This window comes from Dama dama, chromosome 18 (genome assembly GCF_033118175.1).
Source record: "Dama dama isolate Ldn47 chromosome 18, ASM3311817v1, whole genome shotgun sequence".
In the NCBI taxonomy this organism is placed as follows: domain Eukaryota; kingdom Metazoa; phylum Chordata; class Mammalia; order Artiodactyla; family Cervidae; genus Dama; species Dama dama.
In genome coordinates, this window is record NC_083698.1 from 44,396,666 (window position 1) to 44,423,150 (window position 26,485).

Here is a 26,485-nt window from a genome sequence, read left to right on the forward strand (position 1 = left end):
GAAAGACAGTCTTAGTTTCTTGTAGAAAGATGTTGCCAGGCAGGTGGAACATCTCTGGGTGAAGTGTTCTATATTTACATCACAATCATTCTGATACAAAAACTCACCTACTTTGGGTTTACTCATCCCCACCCCTACCCTTCACCCCCCATCCTCGTTTTGGTCAAAGGATTGCCTCAGGTGGATCCCTATAATTATTCTAATTACATTTGCTTTGCCCAGAAACAGTTTAAAGAACATTGCATTTTTTACCCACTATTAAAATATTCTATTGATAAATCTCAGAGAAAAAAATCCTTTTCCTCCAAATTTTCTCATTCTTTGTTAATATTTATAGATGCATCAACAAAACTAATCAATTGATACCTTGGATTATTCTTCTTCAACTTACATTATTCTACTTATATGTTTCTAATTCCCATATATATGTCATTTTAAATGGTTAGGTAATATTTAATTAGGGCTTCCCTGGTGGCTCAGACAATAAAGAATCTTGCCACAATGCAGGAGACCTGGGTTTGATCCCTGGGTCAGGAAGATCCCCTGGAGAAGGGAATGGCTACCCACTCCAGTATTCTTGCCTGGAGAATACTTGTAATCACTGACATGTTGTAGACTACTTAGTTTTTCTCTTACTACTTCCTGTCTGACTTTTTTTTTTCTTTCTTTCTCCTTTTTTTTTTTTACAATTTAGTTAAAAAGTCATTGAGGATTATTTCTTTGAGGTGTCGTTCCCAAAGTGAAAAAGGCTATAGTTCTTAAAACACATTTCTTTCTAGATTGCGGAACAGAAAGACCAAACCAATCTATTGTGCTGAGGCTGACTGTGAGTACCAGTTACCTACCAAAGTGAAAACAGGAAATCACTGTCAAGATACTCATGCAGAATTAAGTGTCCACTACATCAATAACAGTCTCAGCGGCTGATGCTGGACCAACCTCTGCTCTTACCCTTTTTGTCCTTTGACCAAAAATAATAATAACTTACTAAGGTTTTTCCATGTGCCAATGGAAAGAATTATATGAAAGAAGAACTCTATGAAACACTTGGATTCTCTTATAGTACTGAGTTCTTACAACACTCTGAGAGATGTACAATTATTATACCAGTTCTATAGAAGAAGAAACTGAGATCAGAGAGACCAGCTGACTGAGTTCATGGAGCTAGGAAACATTACACCTGGGGATGTCTTCAGAGGCTGGCCTCTGTCACCTTGAGTCCTGGTAGATGCTGCAGTGGGCAGGGAGCACCTGGAGGGCTGCTGGACATACCTCTCCTCCCCAGTGCATATGGGCATTTCAGCAGGGCACCTGACTGCCCCGGGGCAGGGGGGAACACCTAATTGGCAGCTTTTAAGGTATCAGCCAGCCACAGCCTGAGACCTCAACCCCGAAGAGTTGGGGACCCTGGGACCAAGGAAATAAAAAAACAAATCCTTTTACTGTTTTGCATTTCCATCACAGGAAATTCGGAGCCCTGTCTCTGTCACCGACTGTTCTAAGACCACCTGCTTCACTGTATGGTTAGGTGCCACCATCCAGGTGCCATCTCAGAGACCAGATGAGCAGGGGGCTGGTAGACACTATGTGAGGAGTCCTGGTGTCTCCACAATTCTCTCCCTGTACTCTCCACTGGGAAAAGTCTACCAGGTTCTCAGGCGATTCTACTTCAGTAAAAATTCTAAACCCTCCCCTCCCCCTAGGCTTATTCACTGAGATATTTTTATACTCAGAGCATCAATGTCCTGCATTTAAAACCTTAGCACAGACGCCTCATGAATGGCCAAACCAGCTGCCAACACCCAGTGTGGTTCCCTGTATCAGTTTTAGAAAGAACTCATTGGGAACTTTCCAATATGGTGTTTAAGGGATCAATTCCCCCCAGACCCCCAACAGAGTGTGCGCACACACCACAGTCACTTGTGGCCCGACACGCCTGTGTAAGGTCCCTTGGTCTGAGGGACCTTGGCTTGCTCCTCGGACAGTGCCGAGTCCCTCTCGGCCCCCACGTCTGAGAGCAGGTGTTTGGCAAATTATTTGCTGGGTTCTATTTTCTCAAGGGATTCTATCTGCTTTAGTAGCTGGAGTCAGGATGCTTTCCATAAAAGCCACCTCTAAACTTCCAAAAGTAAACTGAAGCTGGAGCGTGAGGGGCAGAGCCGACTTCAGCCGGGGGAGTCAGCAGGAGCCACCTGGCTGTATCCTGTGACCACTCGGTGAGGCGGCGGGGCAGGTATCCCCAGTTTACAGCTGTGGACACCGAGGCAGGCTGCATTTGGGAAACCCGTCGGAAGTCTATGAAGACTCGGAAGTGGAGAGCAGGGTGTCAACATGTGAGCTTGTGGTCTCATCTGCCACAGTTGTAGCAGGGCACTAAATATAGTGTGCCGGGGTGGTTAGAAGGGGGATATTGAATCAGCCTTCCTCAGTGGGGAGGAAATGAAGACACAGGAAAGTCAAGTGACGAGGCAGGCGGAGAGTGGCAGACAGAACGGTGCCAAGCAGCTGTGCCGGGAGTGCTTGTGAGCTGCCCGGGAGCCCCGTCCATCCTCAGGTCGAGGCAGGGGGCGGGGGCAGGCTCTTTAAAAAGCTGTCAGGGCCTGCGTGGCTGGGAGGTGTTCCTTCAAGCGGGGGTGCCTGTCACCAGTTCACCAGTTAGCTTAGACTAGATCTTCTTTACCTCTCTTCACTTGCTACCCAGCCAGGCAATGCGCATCAGTTGGGGCACTTTGACAAAAGGCATTGTGGGCCAGGGCCTATACTGCTCACGTCAGCCCAACTCTCAAATCCCCCTAAAGTGCTGCATTTGTTTCTCGGCCATCTGGTTCCCCTGTGCCCATTCACTCAGTTAGGAAGAGGAGCAGTGCTTTGGGGTGCCTACCCTGTGTCAGGCACTGAGCAAGCTGCTTTTACATCTACAAGTTCATGTATAATCTACCCAACAACCCCTCAAAGTGGATACTGTTAGCCTCCTTATTACAGATGGGGAAATTAAAGCTTAATGAGATTATGAAACAAGACCAAGGTCACACTGACCTTGGCAGTTGGAAGGAGAGCCCAGGCCTGCCTAGTCCCAGAACCAATGCCTTTTGTACCTCTGGGATGCCCTCTCTTCTCCGCACTTAAGCCATCCAACCTCTCGGAAGAGTCTTGACAAAGCATCTCCCATTTTCAGAGCTGGCCTGGCATACAACACTGAAGTCAGAAATAACTTGGGATACTTTTTACCTCTCCCTCTCAGTAGCATCCCCCTTTCACCTCTCCTCTATTAGTTATGTATACTCAGGTGTACATTTCTGGCATCAAGCACTGCTGGGTAGGATTTGGGGAGTCCCAGGGACTTTCCAGAGCCCTGAAGTATTTCCATCAGCCACCAAGGATACGCTCACTAGACACTTAGCCAAGCTGAAAGAGAAACCCCCACCAGCACCGCCCCCAGCAGTGTAGACCAGTGGGGGAACAAACACATGTACACACTGCTGGGGGTACTTCCAAGGGACGACAGTTCTCTCGAGAGCAACCTCGTGCTGACGACACAGTTAAAAAGCATTCACAGCATCTGATCTGGTAACCTGGCAATTTTAGTCTGGAAAATAGACCTCAAGGAAATATCCTCCCCCAAGAAAAGTTCAAAGATAGTCTCAGCAGCACTGTTTAGAACAGTAAAAAAAAAAAAAAAAAAAAAAAAACCACAATCTACCGGATCTATGATAAAATAACTGAAAAGGACAGGTATGAGGGTTATCTCAACCTAAGGAAATGTGTGAGACAGTATTACCCAAATTCACAAGAAAATAAAAAATATCACCAATATCTGCAAACACTAAACATTACTTTATAAAAACAAGAAACATTATATATATATATACATATATATATATATATATATATATATATATACACACAGAGAGAGAGAGAGAGAGAGAGAGAGATGAAAAGTGAAAGTGAAAGTCTCTCAGTTGTGTCCGACTCTGTGACCCCATGGGCCACACAGTCATGGAATTCTCCAGGCCAGAATACTGGAGTGGGTAGCCTTTCCCTTCTCCAGGGTATCTTCCCAACCCAGGGACTGAACTCAGGTCTCCTGCATTGCAGGTGGATTCTTTACCAGCTGAACCACCAGGGAAACCCAAGAATACTGGAGTGGGTAGCCTATCCCTTCTCCAGGGCATCTTCCCAACCCAGGAATAGAACCAGGGTGTCCTGCATTGCAGGTAGGTTCTTTATCAGCTGAACTAGGAGGGAAGCAGTGGAATATAAACAGATATGTATCCATATATCTGTTACTATATATACAGATACATAACATAGATAGACGAGGAAAAAAGGGAAGATATAGGATGGCTCTGATTTTGTTAAGCTTGTTTTTTAAATCCACACAAGAAAAAAAAACACACACACAACAACAACAAACACTAATACATTCTTAACCAGAGAGGCCAAAAGGGAAGAAAACAGCTGCAAATTCAACAGGAGGAAGGAGAGAAAAGCATATGTTAAAGTCACACCTCATTTGTTCACTCATTCATTCACTCATTTTTTTTTTTCCCCTAGCATCTCTTTGGCACTGAAATACAATGGTAGTGATAAGACAGACACTGCCACGGCCCGAGGGTTCCCTCAGGAAGAGGAGACAATCTCCAGATCCAGGCTGACCACCACCTGGTCATCCTGAGAGTAGCAAACAGGGTTCCCACAGGAGGTGGGCTGAAGAACTTAAGGCCAGTGTATACCCATCTGCCCCTGGGGACAGAGCTGTCATCCTCACCTTTTACTGCCCCAGCTGCTCCCATGTGTCCAGAGCCAATACAGTAGTGGAGGGGTTGACAAGAAGTCCCACCGGTATGGTATTCACTCCTCCATCAGGGTGATCTCTGCCCCATCCACCAACATACCCACTGTGCAAGTCACATGAGTGTAACAGTGCCACCACAGCTCAGGGGAAAACTAGGGGCTTCCAGCTTTGTGATAAGCTGTTGGATTCTCCCTTAAGATGGAGCAACTGATATCATCCCTGCCCCAGGGACACCAAGGGGATAGGAGCGGCAGGCAGCCGGACACTGGGCAAAGCTGGGGTATCTCTGGCGGGAAGACCCAAGGACAGGGGGATTCCCAATGTCTAAGATACCTCAACAGCTGGGCTGAATCTTCCCAAGACTGTCTTGAGGCAACGTCAGTGGCCTTTACCCAGCTGCCCTGGCTAAGCACACTGAAAGCCCTGGCCCCGATCTCAGGCATGCGTGGTCCACGCCTCAAGGAAGGGCCGGAGGATCCCAAGGTGAGAGGCTGGCAAAGTGCCTAGGCCACCATCCACCTGAGACCGCTCAGTGCCACCCAGACCTCCTCTTCTTGGGAGAGCAAGGCCAGGGCCTCCAAACCTGTATTTTAAAAAAGATTCCAAGGTGATTCTCTTATTCTGCACAAGCTTCGGGAGTCATTGGAAATGTGGACCAAACACTGCTGTCTTTGGATTCAGAAAGATCTGGGCTCAAATCCCAGCTCTGTCACTCATTAGCTGTGACTCGGGCAAAGAACTTAACCCCCTGGGCCCCAGTTTCCCTACCTATACAGTGGGGACAATAATGCCCATGTCATACGGTTACGACAGGGCAGGTGCCCCAGAGCACCTTGAGGGCCCCACCTGAGCACATGCCCCATGTTGTAACTGCTGGTTCACCGGTCCAGGGGTCCTGTCACTGGATGCATCAAGGGCAGGTGTCTTGTGCCCTCTCTTGTCCCTGACATTCAGCCCAGGGACTGGCCCCGACATGCACTGCATTTGCTGTTGAAGAAATGAGCCTGTAAGGATTGATAATACATGGAAGGTGGTTGCCCTGGTGACAACTCACAGTAGGAACTTCATACGAATCCCCTAATACCTGGAAATGAAGACTTAAAAAAAAAAAAAACACAAGAAGTAGGTTTCCTAGGAGAGCAGTTCTCCACCTTCTCCCTGCCCCCTGAATTAAAACTATTCCGTTTATAAGAATGCTCTGGGGGCACACTGTTTAAAAACACAGGCTGAATAAGGAGAGGCCAGGGCTGCTTGATTCCTATCTGTACCAACCTTCAGTTTCAAAAGTGCAGGCCACAGTCTCTACAACAGAAGGTGCAAAGTCCCAACTCACTGCTAAGCCCGCGGCGTCACTCAGAACCACTCACCCACAGGCTGTCGTGGTCCTGCAGCAGCCACTAATAACGGAACCATTTCTCTTCTCCTTGGAGTGGCAGTTGGCAGTGGCAAACAGGAAGTTGTCTTGCACAGGGTGTGGCTTTGCCCTGTCAATGTACGCGCGCAGAGACACCGCTTGTTTCTCCCCCCTCCAGCCCTTTTCTGTTTCCCTCTGCTCCCCTTTTTTTTGAAGGAGCAGAAGGTCTGAATTATTTCAGTGAAAAGTGTGTTTGTTTGTTTTTTTTTTACATGATTTAAGATCAAACATCATCACCATACAAACAAAACCCAAGGGTAGAAAGGAGTCTAAAACACAGCAAGGGTCTATTTCACTGTCTTGAGCCACTTGCTTGTGGCACTGAGTTAGTCCCTGGCTATGCATGGGGGCAGGAGCCCTCCCTTGGTTTTCCTGGGCACACGGGAAACCAGACCCGCTAGACACCAGGCCAGGTGTGTTGCCAACCATGCTCGGGCACCGGCTAGTCCGCCAGCGAGCCGGCCGCCAATATGGACTCGGGGCCTGCTGTGCACACACACTGAACCCAGGACCATCCACGAACAGCAAAGAAGGAAAAACACAGGCCGCCAGTTTCCAGTAATTTTTAACGTGGAGTGCAAGAGACCCGAAACATTTCTTAACACCGTTTGCATATAAAAAAAGTGGTGTTTTACCAAGAAAAATCAGTGGCAAGTAGATAAATGTATCAAGTGTGGTTGGAGCTGCACATAAATGCAGACAAGTGGGGGTGATGGACTGGTGAGGTTCAGTGTCACTGCTTCCTGGGGCTAGGAGAGGTGTACTAGAAAATTTTCCACTCTATTCCTCCCCAGGCCCCGAGGCTGGCGCCTCCAGAAGGCCTGTCCAAAATAGACTGGTCCCCAACCCAGCCTCCTACTCCTGACCTCTTTCTCAGGCAGCTCCTCTCCCCACTCCATGCCTCAGCCCTGTCCCAGCGCCAGCCCGCAGCCCAGGAGCACCGTCTAAGCTCAACCTCGGACTTGCTAAATGGATCGCAGGCTGACAGCACGCTCCGCCCGCTGTGACCTGGGCCTGGCCCCATGCCATCCTGTGTGGCAAGTGTGCCCTGCGCTCACACTTACACATCCAGGGGAGACAGCCTGGCCATTTGGGTAAGGAGGCTGAGCCACTGACACGCTGGGCAGCGCGACTGTGGGAGCTGTTTCCTGCCTCCTGGCTGAGGGCCCTGGCCAGTCAGAACGCACGACTTCCCCTTTAAGAGAGCACGCCCAGATGCGATTAGGGAAAGGCAGAAAGAAAAGCCCGGAATGGCCAGGGCTGTATCCTGAATTTGGCAGATGAACTTGGGTTTGCCTGAGCAGCACACACAGGAGGTGTGGTCGGAGGAGGCAGCGTCCTCAGAGGAGGATCGGAGCAGCCACTGGGTGGGAAGGGCCGGGTCCCTCCTGCAGCTCCACTGCACGATGGCCCCTGCAGGTTGCGTGGGCCCCTGGCCTGGCCTGGCCTGGTCCCCGCGCCTGCAGGAACCTCAGGCCTTTCCGCTCTCCTTTCCCTCAGGGCCTGTCTGTCCTCACGGGCAGAGTCCACTGCAATACCCAGCACTATGCTTTGGAGAGACGTCATTATAAAGATCGAAAAATACTTCTGTATTTTTGTCCAAAAACACTTTTGGACATTTTTACTGTGAATTCAAGTGGAGAGTTTTTATTCATTCTTTATATTTAGAAAGTTTATTCCTTGATCTTGGCAGGAGACAGTGGATTTGGGAGACAGGGGGAGGGGATGTCTAAAAAAGACAATGGATCCCCGAATGTCACATGTTGTATGATTCCACTGATACAAAATACCCAGCATAGGTAAATCCATAGAGACAGAAAGCATATTAGTGATTGCCAGGGGCTGCGGAAGCAGGGAGCAGGGAGTGATTGCTTAAGGGGTACAGGGTCTCCTTTAGGGGTGGTAAAAACATTTTGAAGTCAGGTAGAGGTGATGGATGCACAACACTGAACCACTCAACCACAATTCAGGGCTTTAAGATGATTAACTTTGTTATGTGAATTTTACCTCCATTAAAAAAGAAAAAGAGCAGTATAGTGTGTTTTAGGTATTTTTATCTTCTACTAGGATCTCTCCTGTGTTGCTTGCAACATTTCTTTGTAAAACTTGCCTATTAATCTTAAGTTAACCCTGGCACAAGAGTATACCCCTTTTAGCAAGACGTAAAAACAAACCTTTAAGACACAAAAGCTTTCCAAGATGCAGAAGTATGCCTCTACTGGAGAATTTCAGACTGTGGGAAGACAGCATCATCTCAGACACATAAGCTGGGTAGAGCTGACTTGGCCTTTGTAAGGCCAACTCAGGTTGGGACTGTCTCCAGCGGCTTGACCATAAAACCAAAGCCAGAGAGAGAGAGTCTCCCATAGGAGAATTATTGTAGGAGAACATGATTTTGGGTCTCTAACTTTAGGCTTCCTTTTCTCTTCTTGCAGAGTTTCTTCCCAGAATATAGGAAAACCTGCTTCTGGCTGGAGAGGGCTGTGCTGCTTGAGGAGGCGGGACAGGCTTCTATAATTCCATTTCTTTGGTATGGAGCCAGTGGGAATCAGGGAGTGTGGTCTGACCACCCACCTAACCCAGCCCCACTGGAGGGGGCTGGAGACAGGCTGCTCCCAAGAGTAACCCTGTGAGCCTTGTCCTCCAGACCCTAGGCCAGTGGGTCAAGGGCTCACAGGCACACTCCCCCCACTCAGGGGACTGTCAGGAGGAGGCCTGCTAGATGTTGCAATACCCAGAAGAAACACAGATGAAAGGGTAGGCCCCATGGCCTGGGAGCCTGAGTCTTTCCAGAAACATCTGTGAATAACTTTCCTACGGTCTGCTGAGAGTTCCAGGAAGACCTGGAGGACAGAGATGTCACAGCTTCCATGGGGCTGCTCTCTCCCAGAACCCTCTGCTCCTTCTGGTATACTTTCCCTGCCTCTCTCATCCTGTTCTCTCTCCTCATCTCAGGTACCAGATAATAAGTAGGTGGCCTAGCTTTTCAGGAAACAGATAAGATGGGGACTTCCCTGGTCGTTCAGTTGCTAAGACTCCAAACTCCCAAGGCAGGGAGCCTGGGCTTGATCCCTGGTAAGGGAACTAAATCCCACATGCCCCAGCTAAGAGTTCACACGCACCAACTAAATATTCCACATGTCACAACTAAAAGAACCTGCATACTGCAAACAAGATCGACAATCCCACGTGTGGCAACTAAGATCTGGCACAGACAAAGAAATAAACAAATATGCTTTTAAAAAAGAAAAAGAAGATGGGGACTTCCCTGGCAATAAAGCAGTTAAGACTGTCCTTCCACTGCAGGGGGTGCAGGTTCAATCCCTGGTTGGGGAACTAAGATCCTGCATGCCAAGTGGGGAGGCCAAAAAAGGAAAAAAGAAGATGCAACATATATACTACTCTGGCACCTGAGGAGCAGCAAGTTTAGAACCTTAATTCTAAACACACAAACAGGAAGGCTGGGCTTCTCTGGTGGTTCAGTGGGAAAGAATCTGACTGCCAATGCAAGAGACACGGGTTTGATCCCTGATCTGGGAAGGTCCCACATGCTGAGAAGCCCGTGCGCCACAACTATTGAGCCTGTGCTCTAGAGCCCATATTCAGCAACAAAGGAAGCCACCGCAGTGGGAAGCCCATGCATCATGACTAGCGAGTAGCCCTTGCTTGCTGCAACTAGAGAAAAGCCCTCACAGCAACAAAGGCCCGGCACAGCCAAAAATAAAAAATAAAATTTTATATATATAAACGAGCAGGCTCAGCCCAGTTTAAAAATGGGCAAGGGATCTGAACACACATTTTTCCAAAGAAGATACACATACGGTCAATAATCACATGAAAAGATGATCAACATCATTAGTCATCAGGGAAATTCAAATCAAAACCACAATGAGATACCACTTCACACATACTAGAATGACTATGTATATAAAAACAACAACCAAAAAACCCCAAAACGGAAAATAACAAGCGTTGGTGAGGATGTGGAGAAATTGGAACCACTGGGCACAATCTCTGGGAATGTAAAATGGTACAGCCTCTATGGAAAACAGTGTGGTGATTCCTCAAAAAGTTGCACATGGAATCACCATACGATTCAGGAATTCTTCTCCTAGAGTACAAACCCAGAAGAAATGAAACCAGGTACTCAAACAAATTCCTGTATGTGAAGGCTCATTGCAGCACTATTAGCAAGAGCCGAATGGCTCAAACAACCTAAATGTCCATCAGTGGATGAATAAATAAATTGCGGTATATACATAATCAGTTTAGTTCAGCTGCTCAGTTGTGTCTGACTCTTTGCGACCCCATGGACTGCAGCATGCAGGCTTCCCTGTCCATCACAAACTCCCGGAGCTTATTCAAATTCATGTCTATCAAGTCAGTGATGCCATCCAACCATCTCATCCTCTGTTGTCCCCTTCTTCCACCTTCAATCTTTCCCAGCATCAGGGTCTTTTCAAATGAGTCAGTTCTTCGCATCAGGTGGGCCAAGTATTGGAGTTTCAGCTTCAGCATCAGTCCTTCCAATGTACATTAAAAGACTGATTTCCTTTAGGATGGACTGGTTGGATCTCCTTGCTGTCCAAGGGACTCTCAAGAGTCTTCTCCAACACCACAGTTCAAAAGCATCAATTCTTCGGTGCTCAGTTTTCTTTATAGTCCAACTCTCACATCTATACGTGACTACTGGAAAAACCATAGCTTTGACTAGATGGACCTTTGTTGGCAAAGTTAACATCTCTGTTTTTTAATATGCTGTCTAGATTGGTCATAACTTTTCTTCCAAGGAGCAAGCATCTTTCATGGCTGCAGTCACCATCTGCAGTGATTTTGGAGCCCCCCAAAATAAAGTCTCTCACTGCTGAAGTGAAGTGAAGTGAAGTCGCTCAGTCGTGTCCGAATCTTTGCGACCACATGGACTGTAGCCCACCAGGCTCCTCTGTCCATGGGATTCTCCAGGCAAGAATACTGGAGTGGGTTGCCATTTCCTTCTCCAGGGGATCTTCCCGACCCAGGGATCGAACCCAGGTCTCCCGCATTGCAGGCAGACGCTTTAACCTCTGAGCCACCATCTTACTGTTATTCAACCATAACAAGAAATGAAGAACTGATACATGCTACCATATGAATGAACCCAGAAAACCCTATGCAAATTAAAGAAGCCAGGTACAGAGCTCATGTATTATATGCATTCTATTTATAGGAAATGTCTGGAATAGGCAAATCCACAGACGCAGAAAGCAGACTGGAGGTTGCCAGGGACTGAGGCGGGGGGCTAGGGAGTAGAATAACTGCTGAATGGGTATGCAGTTTTACTCTGGAGTGATGAAACATTTGGAACCAGATAGAAGCAGTGGTTGCACAACATTGTAAATGTACTCAATGCCACCAAACTGTTCACTTTAAAATGGTTAGTATTATGTTATATGGATTTAACCTCAAAAACAAAAAACCCCAAAGTTCTGCTGAAAGTAAGGGCCAAGACAATCTACACACAGAACAACCAGTTTCAGAATCACTGAGAGTTACCTTTAAAACTCTTCTTGGAATCACTTAAAGGAAGTAATTTTTAACTTAAGATAACTAAGGAGGCCAGTAGGATAGCAGATAGGCACTCACTCTAAGACAGACAATTCAGGTCCACAAAGAAGTGTTAATTTGTCTTAAACAATACCCAGTCCCCCCTTCCCCTACCAGGCATGATGCCCTTCTATTTACAGGTGGAAGGCTGAGGCACAGCTTCCCTCTGCCAGCCCCCTCGTCCCTGACACAGCCATTATTTCCACCAAAGGGACTCGGGTCTTAGACCTTGACGTTGGGACATAGTCACAGACTCCCCCCACCCCCCACCTCCAGAGCTAGAAGAAACCCACAGGTAAACATTCTCTGCTACCTCTGCTGGCCCCTTCCAGGGCTGGCATCACCTCCTTGGAGTGGCAGCCATGGGGCTGCCCAGCCTGGCTTCTCCAGCACAGGCCCTGGGCTCTCCCAGGCCAGGCAGCACCGCCGCTGGACAGTCTCCCCTCTGCCTGAATGTTAACACCTGAGTATTAATTCCATTTCTGTCCCATGGGGGTCACCCCAAACTGGTCCAGTTCCCCTTCCCTGGACACTTTGCCAAATCCTTTGTTCCCTGAAATCTCCTTCTCCAGGCTAAATACTCTCAGACATCTTCTAAAATCATTCCTCACAAAAGGTCATTTTCACTCTTCTCCTGATCTCTGGGTCCTCTTTGGCTCCCACGTCCTTCCTAAACTGCCACTCAGAAGGGAGACCATTATAGGTGGGCAGCTCCCATCTGTCTGTTGTATATATTGTTCTCCTGTTAAGTCCACCAGGCACTCAAGCTATATTTTTTATTTCTAACAGTCACATCACCCTTAAGTCTTATTTCATACTCTTCACTGCCAAGCTGCTTATCCACAGGTGTCCTTTAAAAATGTCATCTTGTTGGAGTCAGTCCACTGCTCTGACCTTTGGAGATCTTTCTGGACTCTGACTCATTAATGTAATTGTTCTTCCTCCTAAATCTCTCCAATCTTGAAAAATTGGATAATCCTGCCACTAAGACTATTCTTCTTCTAAATCCTCATTTATAACATGGAAGAGGAGGACAGGGCCAAGTGAGCAACATAATACATCCCTTGGGGTGACAGCAACCTGTGAACAGCACTCTAGAGGTGTGACTCTGCTGATCCATCTGCCATTTAGGGCAGGTATGTCACCTGGTCCACACATCTTCATCTTCATTGGTACAGATCCCACAGATGACTAACAAATGGGGCTAAAAACAGCCCTTCTGCTACCAGCAGTTGAAAGACTAAGTGTAAAGCTCTTATCAGAGCTTCACACAGTGAACAATCAAATATGCCTTTATAACTGACAAGAAATACAGTGAAAGGAGAAAACCGGGTTTTCCAATTCCCAGACTGCCCTCCTTTTTGGCAACCAACTATAGATATTAGGCAGCTGAAACCAATACAAGGAGCACTGGCGTCCAAAAGCTGGAGTCTGAATACTGGCTCCCTCCTTCCAGAACCTCTGTGTTCTGAGGTTAAAAATATCTGCCCTTCAAGGCTATAGGGAGGAGTCCATGAGATGAGGCATGTAAAAGAGGTTTAAAAGTTGAGTCAGGCTATGCAAACATAAAAGAAGAGTATTATGATTATTACTACTAGAAATCTCTCCAAGATACCATTCCCACTGGCAGAAAGCTGCCGGTTAGGCCAAGGGAAAACCTATAGATGCACTCAGGCTGCCAGGAGGCAGGTCTTCCAGCACAGAACAGCTGAACTGCCATAAAGCACCTTCCTTTTCCCAAGGATGGTGGGATGTGAGGGTTTGGCCAATTCAAATGCAAAAGCCAAAGGGCGAGGATGGCTGGGAAACTTCTCAGTATTCACTGCCAACCTCTCCAACACAAACGCCTGTGGGTTCCCTTCAAGGTTCTTCATTCACTCAGGCCATGAGATTATCTATACAGTAGGGAGGGGGCACCCATAATCACTGCAGGCTGAGAAGCACACAATCTGAGACACCTCCAACCTAAGGCCTTCAAAGGTGGGTTTCCAATTCCACTCCAGCCTGACAGACAGGAGGAGGAAATAGGGAGTATAACAGGGTCCCATCCATAAAGGCAGACTGGAATCAAATCAGAACAAAGAGTTTCTTAATCTCTGCGTTGCAGCCAGTTCACCTAGTTCAGATGGGGCAATGAATGAGAAGGTGGATGAAAGATGGATATGCGTGGGCTGGAGCTCTGGCTCCCCAGCTTCACCATCCAGGCTAAGCCCACATCTTTATACTGGGACCAAAGGGCCTGACCTGTCCCTCTCCTGCTCAGTGGGGCTATCATGAGAAAGCACAGGGCATGCTCTAAACCGTAGGAGACGAATAGCAAGTCTCATCCTTATTCTCTGCCAGGTTCTGCTGCTGCTGTTGCTAAGTCGCTTCAGTCGTGTCTGACTCTCTGCAACCCTACAGACGGCAGCCCACCAGGCTTCCCCGTCCCTGGGATTCTCCAGGCAAGAATACTGGAGTGGGTTGCCATTTCCTTCTCCAATGCATGGAAGTGAAAAGTGAAAGTGAAGTCGCTCAGTCATGTCCGACTCCCAGGGACCCCATGGACTGCAGCCCACCAGGCCCCTCCGTCCATGGGATTTTCCAGGCAAGAGTACTGGAGTGGGGTGCCATTGCCTTCTCCTGTCTGCCAGGTTAGAGGAGACCAAAAAATGACACAAAATACAAATAACCTCGCTTGTATATTGTTGTTGTTGTTATTCAGTCTCTTAAGGCATGTCTGACTCTTTGTGACCCCATGGACCACAGCACTCCAGGCTTTCCTGATCTCCACACTCTCCACAGTTTGCTCGGCTTCATGTCCACTGAGTAAGTGATGCTATCTAACCATCTCATCTTCTGCCGCCCCCTTCTCCTTTTGCCCTCAATCTTTCCCAGCACTGGGGTCTTTTCCAATGAGTCAGCTCTTCACACAGATGAGAGCAACGTGGAGGAGAAAAAGAATCCCCTGATGGCAGCCCTGGGCAGTGAGAACCATGTCACGTCTTGGCCTATGTCACAGTCACTACCTTGGAAATTTCCACTTCACCCGTCCATTTTCATTTCCTGTGTAAGTTGGCGATGCTGGGGTGCGGAGCAGTGGGAGATTTGGACCTGTCTGAGAAGGACCCATGTACCTGGATCAGGACAGACTTCCTACTTAGAAGGCCTTTCACAAGGCCCAGATGTTTTCTCCCTCCCTTTCGATTTGTTTGGTTTAAAATATTTAACCAGAGGCACAATGAAGTGTCTCATTTGCCACGTTCTCCTGGACCATTAGACGGGGACTTCACACTCATTACGCTGATGGACATGCTACTTACCCATGCAAATTTTGGGAGCACAGACACCGAGATGGGAGGTGCTCAAGGTACACTCTCAGGAGCTAATTACACAGCCACTCGGTGGGCAAAGCAGAGCAATTTTTAGCCAACTGCTCTAGTAAATATTATGGGAAGCCCTTTCATAGAGTGCTAATGCTGCCTTAGTGATTTTGAACATGCCCAGCCTTAGTTCTCATTCAAACACTAACGCGGTCCCCAAAGACACCGCCACCGGGGCCAGAAAAATCAAACAGATCATGCATTAGCTGACATGCCGTCTTACCGTTCAATATTATTATTATCATTTTAGTACTATAAACCCCTGAGTACTACTGTCATTTAGGTGAGGACAAACTGGAAACTCACTTTCCAGCAGCTGACTTCCTCAGCCCCTCCCCCAGTCCCACCGCCCCGCTCTGGGCTGGCTGCACTGCTCCCCAGGGTTGGACAAAACAACCACCAGGAACCTATTTCGGACGTTTGAAACAATACCCAATCACTGCATCCACTCTCCCAGAGCGTCCCAGAGGAAATGGCATCATTACTTTCATTTTACTCCATTTGTGACCAACCAAAAGAAAACAACACATCCTAAGACAATCATCAGGGAATCTGATGTCGGCAGCTGGAGAGGACGCTCCGGAATGTTATCAAGTGACCTCTCGGAGAAATTAATTTTCAAGAGCTAAAATAACCTTCTGCTGCACATGCCCGGCCGTTTCTCTAGCTGCAGAAACGGATTTCACTTTCCACAGTTAGAACAGAAAACTCTCAGGCATCCCCGTTTTTTCTTTTTTTTCAAAAAAGTCTATAAATAACCCAGGATCAGCAAAATTTATGCAAAACATCCTGCTAGAAGAAGAAATGTAAACTAAAACCACTTACAGCGAGACTCGGGCTGCCAACTTAATCTGATTCTACGACGACTGTAAACACGTTGTACTTTTGGAACCTGAAGCGATCCATATTAGCAGATGTCATCACAGAAAAGAAAAAGAAAAAAAAAAAAAAAAAAGAAGACCCCCCCCTCCTCCCAAACTAAATAACAAAAGCCCGGCCCTCAAACAGAGCACCGTGACTGGGGGTCCAGGGTTCCGCACGTCCCAGGACCCAACGGCTGGCCGGCTGCAGTCAGTACCAGCTATCCGAGCTTGCACACGCCAACTGTTTTGACTACAGGCACTTGTTAAACACAGAGTTTCAGGTCCTACCAGTTGGACACCAGAAGTTCATAGAACTGACCCAGTGCCAAGAACAACAAGCCCAGAAAGTGAAACGGCTGCCTCGTGCGCCGTGTTTTTGTTAACTGTTTATGCAAGCCCCAGACCAATTGGGTAACAATTAAGAAGACAACCAAACTTAAATAACAAAAGCAGAAGATTACCACCTTGAAGGAAATGGAGATGTTTGGCAGATAAAGGACAGTTCAAAGGTGGGGTGGGTGGGGGGTTTACAGAGAGAATGGGGAGGAGGGGCAGGTGTCACATGACAAACTGCGGTTATTAGCAGAAGGAACTGGGTGCTTCCTTGAAGCATCTTTAACTTAAGAGATTGACACAGAGATTCTGCAAATGCTGAGACCTTGGTACACATCTGGGGTGACTTATACAAGCACTGGAATTTGGACGTTGGCAAATCCCGAAGGAGAAAAAAGGGGTGTGCTGAGCGGAAGTTTTGAGACAGGGAACGGGACTTCCAAGTTCCCTGCCTGGTGCAGCAAGGCCACCGAGCCACAGAGGAAGCAAGTGACTGAGCCACGTAGGAAGTGAATGGAGGGACTGCATCCCTGGGCTGCTTCTCACCTGGTCCCGAGAAAGGCTTCCCTTTTCTCTTTGAGGTCAGGGTTGCTGGGGCCAACCTTCCTCCCTCATCCAGCCTGGAATCTGGATTCTCTTACAGGTGACAGTGAATAAAGTATTTTCATTTGGCAAGATAAAATAAAAAGGAATGCTTAAATCACATATTTAACAAAGTTTTTCATTTCTTTCCCAGAATGCATTAAGCCCTATCTCATTCTTACACCAACACAATTGACCAGATCAAATTTTAGAATTATCTGAGGATTTGAGAAAAGTGAATTCCAAGATAATTGGGGTGCGAATGTAAGAATGAGAATTTTGAAATTGCTGAATGGATTCAAATCTAACCCCTGCCCCACCTTCTTCTTCATCTCTCTCTCATCTGCCTCTGAATTGAAGAATAAAATGTTGCCCCTTTCCCACTCCAGAGGTTTAGTGAAAACTAACGAGTAGGTAGAAACAGGTTGTTTATAAAAACTATTTTAACCATGGGCTAGGTTCATGTTGATTCTGGAGAGTACATGTTGTTCCTCTGGTTCTAGGGATCTCCAGTGCAGTGGTGGAGGGTATGCACACCCACGTAACGGCTGACCCCTTCCTCCCAAAGGAACCCACATTTTCTTACAAACTACACAGACATATTTCACTGGGATCTGAAACACAGCAGTTGCCTGATGGATCAAGACAACAGCATAGGCAGCTTGGAGCCTCCCAGACAAAGGAAGGCCGAGGGGAGGAAGAGGTTGGGGGAGGGGAGGGGAGGGGAGGAGGGAAGGGGCTCCCTGGAGAGAAGGGTCAGGTGGGGCAACGAGAGGCTCACTACAGCAGCCGGCCCTAGATTGACAACTGACTTCTTAAAGCGACCCCAGAATTGTGAGATTGGCCTCTCACTTAGAACTCCAAAGTTTACTTGTCCTCTTCCTCACTCACTACAATTACAGGGCCAGTATGATTATCCCCATTTAACAAGGAGGAAAACGAAGGCTCAGAGAAACCTCGGTCTCAGCCGTGCTGTGCTCAGACTCAGCTGTGCTGGTGTGGTGCTTTATTATCTGCAATTATTTTCATTTTCACAGACAAGTAACTGAGATTTCTGGAGAGGCTACAAATCATGACCAAGGCCACAACTGCAAATCATCAACAACATCAGGTCTCCTAACTCCTAACCCAGTCCTCCTTGCTTGCCTCTATCACGTTCCAGAACACATAATGATAGAACTGAAAAGGCCAGTAAAGCTGTCTTATTAAAAAAGCACATCATCTTCCCTGATTTTCTCAAACTCCCATCTTCACGGTTTTTCAGTTCTTAGATTGCAACTCTCTAACAGGGAGGGTTCCTCTCCACACTGTGGGGAGAGCTCTGGAAGTCTGCATTCCAGAGCTACTATTTCAATGCAGAGCCACCACCTCCACCTCGTCTGCACCCTGTCCTCCTTTGATTTCATTAGCACACCCAGCTGCTAACCCCTGGCTCCTGACCTAATCCCAGTCTAAGCAGCCACCAGAGGCCAGAGCAGATGCCCCAGCAGGCCTGGCAAGCTGTACATGATGCCACCTGCATCTCCAAGGTGTGCTGTCTCGCATGCAGAAGGGATCTGCCTGCATCTCGTCTCCAACGTGTGTTTCAAGGTTACGCTTTTGCTAGGTTCTTTTGTTACAGAGGTTGATGGAAAAAATGGACCAAATGAAGGATCCCACTGTCATATTCCTTGTCTGTGCCAAGTGGACACACTCCCAGCTTGATAGGGGGTGACATTACTATCCTGTGATACATGTGAGTGGGTTCATTCGTAGGTTTGGGGCATTTTCTTTGAGAAGTTATAGTAATGAGTTTGCCACAGGGTTTGTAGGAGTGAATGGGGATGAATTTAAGCACTCAGGGCCACGAACAGAGACGCTGAACATCGACTGCAGAGGGGGAGAGGTCAGGAGGGGATGATTAGGAAGTCCTAGAACGTTTTGCTGCCACTTTGTGAATCTACCTCTCCCCCTTCTTTCTCTCTGAAAATGCAACCAGCAGGGAAGCTGGGTGCTATGGTGGACTTCATGTTGAATATCACTAAGGCAGTCAAGGTTGTGAAGTCTCATCAAATCCGCATGCTGGTGTTGGTGGGAGAAGCTCTATGGTTAGATGTGATGCACAGGTGGCACTTCCCACCAGTTTATTTGAGGTTGTTTTGGTAACCACAGGACATTTGCATCCATGCTGCCTGAAAAGCATATGGGGCCTGGGTAAATCAGAACAGTATCAGCAGGAAAATTCACTGGCTTACATGACAGAAAGTGAGGAGAATATTTCCATGAACCTTGCAACTCCTCTGAGCACAGAGACCTTTTTTTTTTTTTTTTAAACCCAAAAGTAGGACACAGGGTTTGACAAGCACTGGCATATTTAGGGAAGACAGGATAGGCTATTAAAAAGTAGAACTCCTGAAAATCTGAGGGGCATGGCCACTAAATCGGTAAAATTAGCAAAAGTGGGCTAATAGAGGGATGCAGAATTATTAGCATTAGTTTGTTGTAGCTGTTACTGGTGTGTTTAACAAAGGCAGTTCTATCACAGACCAGCCAAACAGTGCTCTGCTTACGGATACGGGGATTTTGGGAAGGCTGGTAAGGACAGTACATCCAGTTTGGAGGAGGACAGCAGTGAAGGAGACAAAGCTGAGGTCTGCTGCCCATGCTCTGGGCTTTCAGACCCCCTCCACTGAAGGGCACTGCATCAGAGTACACACACACAGAAGGAACCTGGGCAGGACCAAGTAAGGTCTTAAAAATATGGCCTGCATATGTGGCTAGGTTGCTAAGTTGCTTTAGTCGTGTCCAACTCTTTGTGACCCTGTGGACTGTATAGCCTACCAGGTTTCTCTGTCCATGGGGATTCTCCAGGCAAGAATACTGGAGTGGGTTGCCATGCCCTTCTCCAGGGGATCTTCCTGACCCAGGGATCCAACCCATATCCCTTATATCTCCTGCACTGGCAGGCAAGTTCTTTACCACTAGCACCACCTGGGAAGCTGCATATGTGGAGAGTGGGTCAAGAAAAAGACAGGCCTGAGCTTTCAGGAGAAACAGAGGAGCAAAGTTAGCATGGCAGTAACTTGTGGCTGCTGTCGGATGCAGGCCTCACTTAATTCCCTGATGCTGCCCTGCAGACTTCCAGGTCAGGACCTGTGGCTCAGCTGGACACTCTTCCCTTTTGCCCTGTTACCTGGGTTCACAGGGACTGGGCCAGCCTGCCTGGTCATACCTGGACCTGGCTTTTGGCGTAACCCTTGGTAACGTGAACTCATGACCAGAGCTGCAGAGACAGGATTGCACATATGGGACCACAGACCCTAGATTCTTCAGAAGATAGTCAGTGTCAACCAGCCTTAGCTGATACGACACCATAATTTGAAAAATGACTTTATACTGAAGGTCAGTCAATGTGGGTTGACTGCAGTCTGGACTACTAGACTTCACGTTCCTTGAGGACTTGTTCAGAGTCTTGCTTATCTTTGTAAGCCAATGTCCGGCCAGAGTATGGAAGTCTTGCTATGCCTTTTAATACAGGTTTTAAATGAATGAAGTTCCACTTAATGTGAACCACAGATAGATGAATACCTTATGAGATATACTTGAAGGTGAATATCTTTTTGTTAAGTATGTATGAAATTTGGTGTTCAATTAATTTTGTTTCCATTAATTAATTTTTTAAAAGTACAGTATTTTATTATTGTTTTTTTAGGTTTCTTCCCCCACCCCAAGTCAAATTTGGCATTTTTAAAAGTTGTATTATGGTTCAAGTTAGAGAGAAGGTAGAAAGGCTTTCCACTTAAGATTAAAAATACTAAATCTTCAAAAAAAATCACAGCTACTTTGTAATAGGAATCTTTCCAAAGGTCTTCATTCTCTTGTACTCTGTTCTCTTAAATGGTATATACTTTGAACATTATTTGATCTTTTTTTTTTTAATAACTCAAGGTCACTGTTAAGGGCATTCATTTCTATACTTTGCTACAAAATGGTGATATCAGGGCCTACCATAGCTTTCAGACTTTTTGACCCTGATCCATCTCAAGAAATGAATTTTACATGGCAACAACCTAGATATGCACAAAAACTTCAAAGGTTGTAAGATTTATCTTTACTAAGTAAAAACCACTTGAATATTTTCTCCTCTCTTCTATGCCACGGTTTCAAATGTTGGTCAGGGATGGTTAAAGTGATCACCTCCACCATCACAAGAGGCACCTGTGGCATACAAACACTGAGAAAGTACACAGGGTTTCTGTCCCTACACAAAAAGGGCTTCAGCGTCCCCACTTGTAGCCTTTTTTTCTTTTTTGGCTGCACTGGGTCTTCACTGTGGTGCAAGGGCTTTTCTCTAGTTGTGGTGTTAGGGGGCTTCTTGAGTGGTGGCGTGTGGGTTTCTCTTGTTGCCATGGCAAGTGGGAATCTTAGTTCCCCGACCACGGATGGAACCCGAGACCCCTGCACTGGCAGGTGGACCCTGAATCCACTGGACCACCAGGGCAGTCCCTGGCTTTTACTTTCCTCCTGCATCTGCTGCCACTTTTACTCAGTCAGGGCCTGCCTCCACAGTCCTACTCACAGAGTTCTAATTTGCCAAACCTGGAAATCAGACCATCCAGCATGCTTGTGTAAACACAGTGTAAAGTGTTGCTCCATGAAAGCCTGAGGGGTGTCCCATGGATGCCTCATAGGCTGAGGTATTCTTATGTGCTGGAGTTCCTGGTGGGGCTCCCGGGAGTCTTGCTCAGTGGCAAGGTTCATGACACTGAGATGTTACTGGATTTGTTCACCCACATGTGAACATGAGTGTTTCTCCTTTGAAAGGAATATTCTGATCACTGGGCTTCAAGCTAGAAGGGCTATTAAATGACAGAGGCTCCCAGCAGTAATGTAGCTTTGGGAATGACCAGCTCTGGGCTCCAGTGTATGAGGAAGTAGTCCCTAGAGTAACTGACCCTACTTCAGGCAGTTTGTAACAGTGCAATATCTTGATCTCGACTCTGAAATGCCCTTTGCCCTGTAATTTACAGCTCCTCCCAGACTACGCTTCAACTCTCAGGAGTCTTCCCACCTAAACCAAAGATGATACACTAACAGGTTTATGAATTGTCTCCTAGTGAAATTTTGAAGTAAGGTGCGTGTGTATGTGTGTGTAGATATCTTAAATTGATTTTAAATAATTACAGCAGAGGGGGTAGATACTGTGCCCCTAAAGAAACCTAGATAACAAGCAATCAGGCACTGGTTACATAAACTATTGGCACATCTATTCCATGGAATTGCTGGGAAGCTATAAAAATGATGATGTAGATCTATACTTACTGAAATATGTCCACAATAATTGCAGACAGAAAAAAAAGATATCAAGACAATGCCTACAATAGGATTCCACTTTTATTTTTTAAAATATAAAATATATGCAAAGAGGTACACATGTACAACACATATGTAAACACATACGCATCGAAAAAAGATGGAACGTTTTACACGGAAATATTTACTTTTATTTCCTAAAATGTGGTGGTTTTTAAAATGTATCACTTTTATAATAAGAAAAAAGCATTTTCACTTTGAAAAAATAAAATTGTACATTATTATGCAAAAAAGTACTTCTGTTTGTGGCACTCACCCCATTTTCATCTTGTAAGTGACTGCTCCCCGGGGAACACTCACTATATCCATGTATGCATCCACAGGGTGGCACACTCAAGCTGAGGCACACTCACTTCTCATGAGTTATGACGTCTTTTCAAACTTTTAAAAGAGTCCTATTCATACATAAAAGGGTAAGTTGAATCTTTATTGGAGAATTCGTTACATTAATGCATATGAAGGCAAAGGAAGGGCTTATGGTTTTACTTTAAAGGGTCATGTTCTCTTCTCTGATGGAGTTAAGGGGAAATGTAAATGCTGAAACTAGTTACCTCCCTGGCAGATGCAGGCTACCAGGTCTATCCATTCTCTAGGAAGACAAGGAAAGAACTGACACCATTTAGATTCTGAAGCTAATTTTCTTCCAAGACAGAGTCCATTCAAAGCATAAACTGATGTTGGGTTTAAGGACAGGAACAATCCCAAATTTGTGTTCTCTCTACAAAGTGTATTCACATCCAAGGAATATCGCCCCCCAAAATGACTAGGAGGAAGGGCAAGCAAATGTACTATTCTCAAGTTGACAAATGAGGAAAATAAGATGTATCAAGGGGAGGCTTTCGAACTGTGATGCTGGAGAAGATTCTTGAGAGTCCCTTGGACAGCAAGGAGATCAAACCAGTCCATCCTAAAGGAAATCAACCCTGAACATTCATTGGAAGGACTGATGCTGAAGCTGAAGCTCCAATACTTTGGCCACCTGATGCAAAGAGCCAACTCACTGGAAAAGACCCTGATGCTGGGAAAGATTGAAGGCAGGAGGAGAAGGGGATGACAGAGAATGAGATGGTTGGATGACACCACTGACTCAATGGATATGAGCTTGAGCAAACTCCAGGAGATGGTGAAAGACAGGGAAGCCTGGTGTGCTGCAGTCCACAGGATTGTAGAGTAGACACAACATAGTGACTGAACAATAATAACAACACTACTAGAGAAAGGATTCAAACCATTCTCTTGGGTTTATTCTCCATGTTCTGTGCCATTGCATTCTTTCCAGAAGCAAAGTAACCATATACCTATTATCCTAACCGGACAACTCTGAAAGTGAAAAGAGGTGCATTTAAGCACAGGCTTCAGGGCATCTATGGACAAAGCTAACGGAGGTGATGGAATTCCAGTTGAGCTATTTCAAATCCTAAAAGATGATGCTCTGAAAGTGCTGCGCTCAATATGTCAACAAATTTGGAAAACTCAGCAGTGGCCAAAGGACTGGAAAAGGTTAGTTTTCATTCTAATCTCAAAGAAAGGCAATGCCAAAGAATGCTCAAACTACTGCACAATTGTACTCATCTCACACGCTAGCAAAGTGAGGCTCAAAATTCTCCAAGCCAGGCTTCAGCAATATGTGAACTGAGAACTTCCAGATGTTCAAGCTGGTTTTAGAAAAGGCAGAGGAACCAGAGATCAAATTGCTAATATCTGCTGGATCATCGAAAAAGCAAGAGAGTTTCAGAAAAACATCTATTTCTGCTTTATTGACTATGCCAAAACCTTTGACTGTGTGGATCACAATAAGCTGTGGAAAATTCTTCAAGACATGGGAATACCAGACCACCTGACCTGCCTCTTGAGAAACCTATATGCAGGTCAGGAAGCAACAGTGAGAACTGGACATGGAACAACAGACTGGTTCCAAATAGGGAAAGGAGCACATCAAGGCTGTATATTGTCACCCTGCTTATTTAACTCATATGCAGAGTACATCATGAGAAACGCTGGGCTGGAGGAAGCACAAGCTGGAATCAAGATTGCTGGGAGCAATATCAATCACCTCAGATATGCAGATGGCACCACCCTTATGGTAGAAAGTGAAGAAGAACTAAAGAGCCTCTTGATGAACGTGAAAGAGGAGAGTGAAAAAGTTGGCTTAAAGCTCAACATTTAGAAAATGAAGATCATGGCATCCGGTCCCATCACTTCATGGGAAATAGATGGGGAAACAGTGGAAACAGTGGCTGACTTTATTTTTGGGGGCTCCAAAATCACTGCAGATGGTGATTGCAGCCATGAAATTAAAAGATGCTTATTCCTTGGAAGAAAAGTTATGACCAACCCAGGCAGCATATTAAAAAGCAGAGATATTATTTTGTCAACAAAGATCCTTCTAGTCAAGGCTATGGTTTTTCCAGTAGTCATGTATGGATGTGAGAGTTGGACTACAAAGAAAGCTGAGCATTGAAGAATTGATGCTTTTGAACTGTGGTGTTGGAGAAGACTCTTGAGAGTCCCTTGGACAGCAAGGAGATCCAACCAGTCCATCCTAAAGGAGATCAGTCCTGGGTGTTCATTGGAAGGACTGATGTTGAAGCTGAAACTCCATAACTTTCGCCACCTGATGCGAAGAGCTGACTCATTTGAAAAGACCCTGATGCTGGAAAAGATTGAAGGCAGGAGGAGAAGAGGACGACAGAGGATGAGATGGTTGGCTGGCATCACCGACTCGATGGATATGGGTTTGGGCGGACTCCGGGAGTTGGTGATGGATAGGGAGGCCCGGCATGTTGCAGTTCATGGGGTCGCAAAGAGTCGGACACGACTGAGCGACTGAACTGAACGCAGGGCATCAGGTACAAACTGTGACTCTCCCAGGCAAACTAGGCTTTATAGTCACTTTAGATATAATCTAGCGTTCCCTATGATACCTTTTGAATAGGAGAGAGAAATGGAATATGGTTACATGTCTAATTTACTTTAAAGCACTTGAGTATGTAAACAAACGCAAGAGAAAAAGAGTCCGTAGCTGGTGTTTTATTGTGTATGAACCAGTTGGTCTTGGCTGCTACCTCGAGGGGTAATCAGCTCACAGGCTATGAAGAATACAAAGTCTGGATTTGTCAACTGGCATTAACCTAAGGTCACATTCCCACACTGACTACAAGTCCTTTGGCTATCTGGATAAACATTCTGAACATAAAAAAAATGGGCTAGTGTTCGTGAAACTTGTGATTTAGTATAAGGAATGCTAGAAATGGGTTCTTATTGGTGTTCGGGGTATGCAGCCTGGCAAAAAACGTTTAGTGACATCCCCACCGTTGCGTAAACAGGGTCCTGGAGGCTGCCCTGAGTGCAGCTGTCAGAGTAGGAAGGTTGATGACAGCATGAAGCTGACACAGGGAAACAAGTCCTATCTCTGGAATACCTCTGCAGCTGCCTTGAGCGAACCTTTTCTCTGAGGTATGGCTGGAACAGCCCAACAGAGAGAGGGCTGGGACTTCATCAAGTTCACCAAATAAGTTGGTCAAACTGCTTTCTCCCTACTTGATTTGGTAAATGTCTGTCTCTGCAGCAGACTTCAGTCTAACACTTGCATTCAAGCATTCATTACCACCTGGTGGTGAGGCTGTGCTTCACCACCTCAACCTTCTACAGGGGCAACTGTTGCATGGCCAAACCGGCCCAGGTCAGTCCAAACAAACAAGCCGCTAGTGGAGGCTCACACCAGCTTCAGCACAGGATCCCTAAATACCTGGTCCTCTTCACCAGATTAGGAGCTTCCTGAAAGCAAAGACCAGGTGTGTCTTGTTCACTATTCCAGTCCTTAGCCTCACACAGTGCTTGCTCATAGAAAGTGTGTGATGGGGGACTTTCTCCGTAGTCTAGGGGATAAGACTCTGCACCTCCAATGCAGGGAACCCAGGGTTCTATCTCTGGTTGGGGAACTAAGATCTCATCTGCTGCAATTAGAGAAGCTTGCATGCCACAACTAGAGACACCTGTGTGCTACAATGAAGATGCAATGCAGCCAAAAAATAAAAATAAAAAAGTGTGTGATGGATATTTATCCAATGAATAAATAAATGAATAGAAATTCTGCCATTTCTAGAATCTATTTTACTAGCTTTAAGCTGTGACTGTTCTTTATTCCATGAATGACAACTAATCCTCAAAAACCATAATCTACTGCTTGCCCTGGGTTAAG

At 46.3% G+C, this 26,485-nt stretch overlaps 1 protein-coding gene across 9 annotated transcripts in view; it reads right to left on the reverse strand.

Moving 5' to 3' along the window:
• Positions 1–26,485, reverse strand: part of ATXN7L1 (ataxin 7 like 1) — a 252,280-nt gene that overhangs the window by 52,677 nt on the left and 173,118 nt on the right. The window contains exon 1 of one of the 9 annotated variants that reach the window (XM_061165226.1): positions 15,980–16,081. The exons of 6 other annotated variants lie outside the window; for them this stretch is intronic. Coding sequence is in view for 1 of the 3 variants with exons in the window: in XM_061165223.1 (XP_061021206.1) it covers positions 6,163–6,208 (46 nt within the window). In the remaining 2 variants the exon portion in view is untranslated. Of the gene's footprint in view, positions 1–6,067; positions 6,280–15,979; positions 16,082–26,485 lie in introns of those variants that run through there. 2 more of the 9 variants (XM_061165223.1, XM_061165228.1) reach the window with 2 other exon arrangements.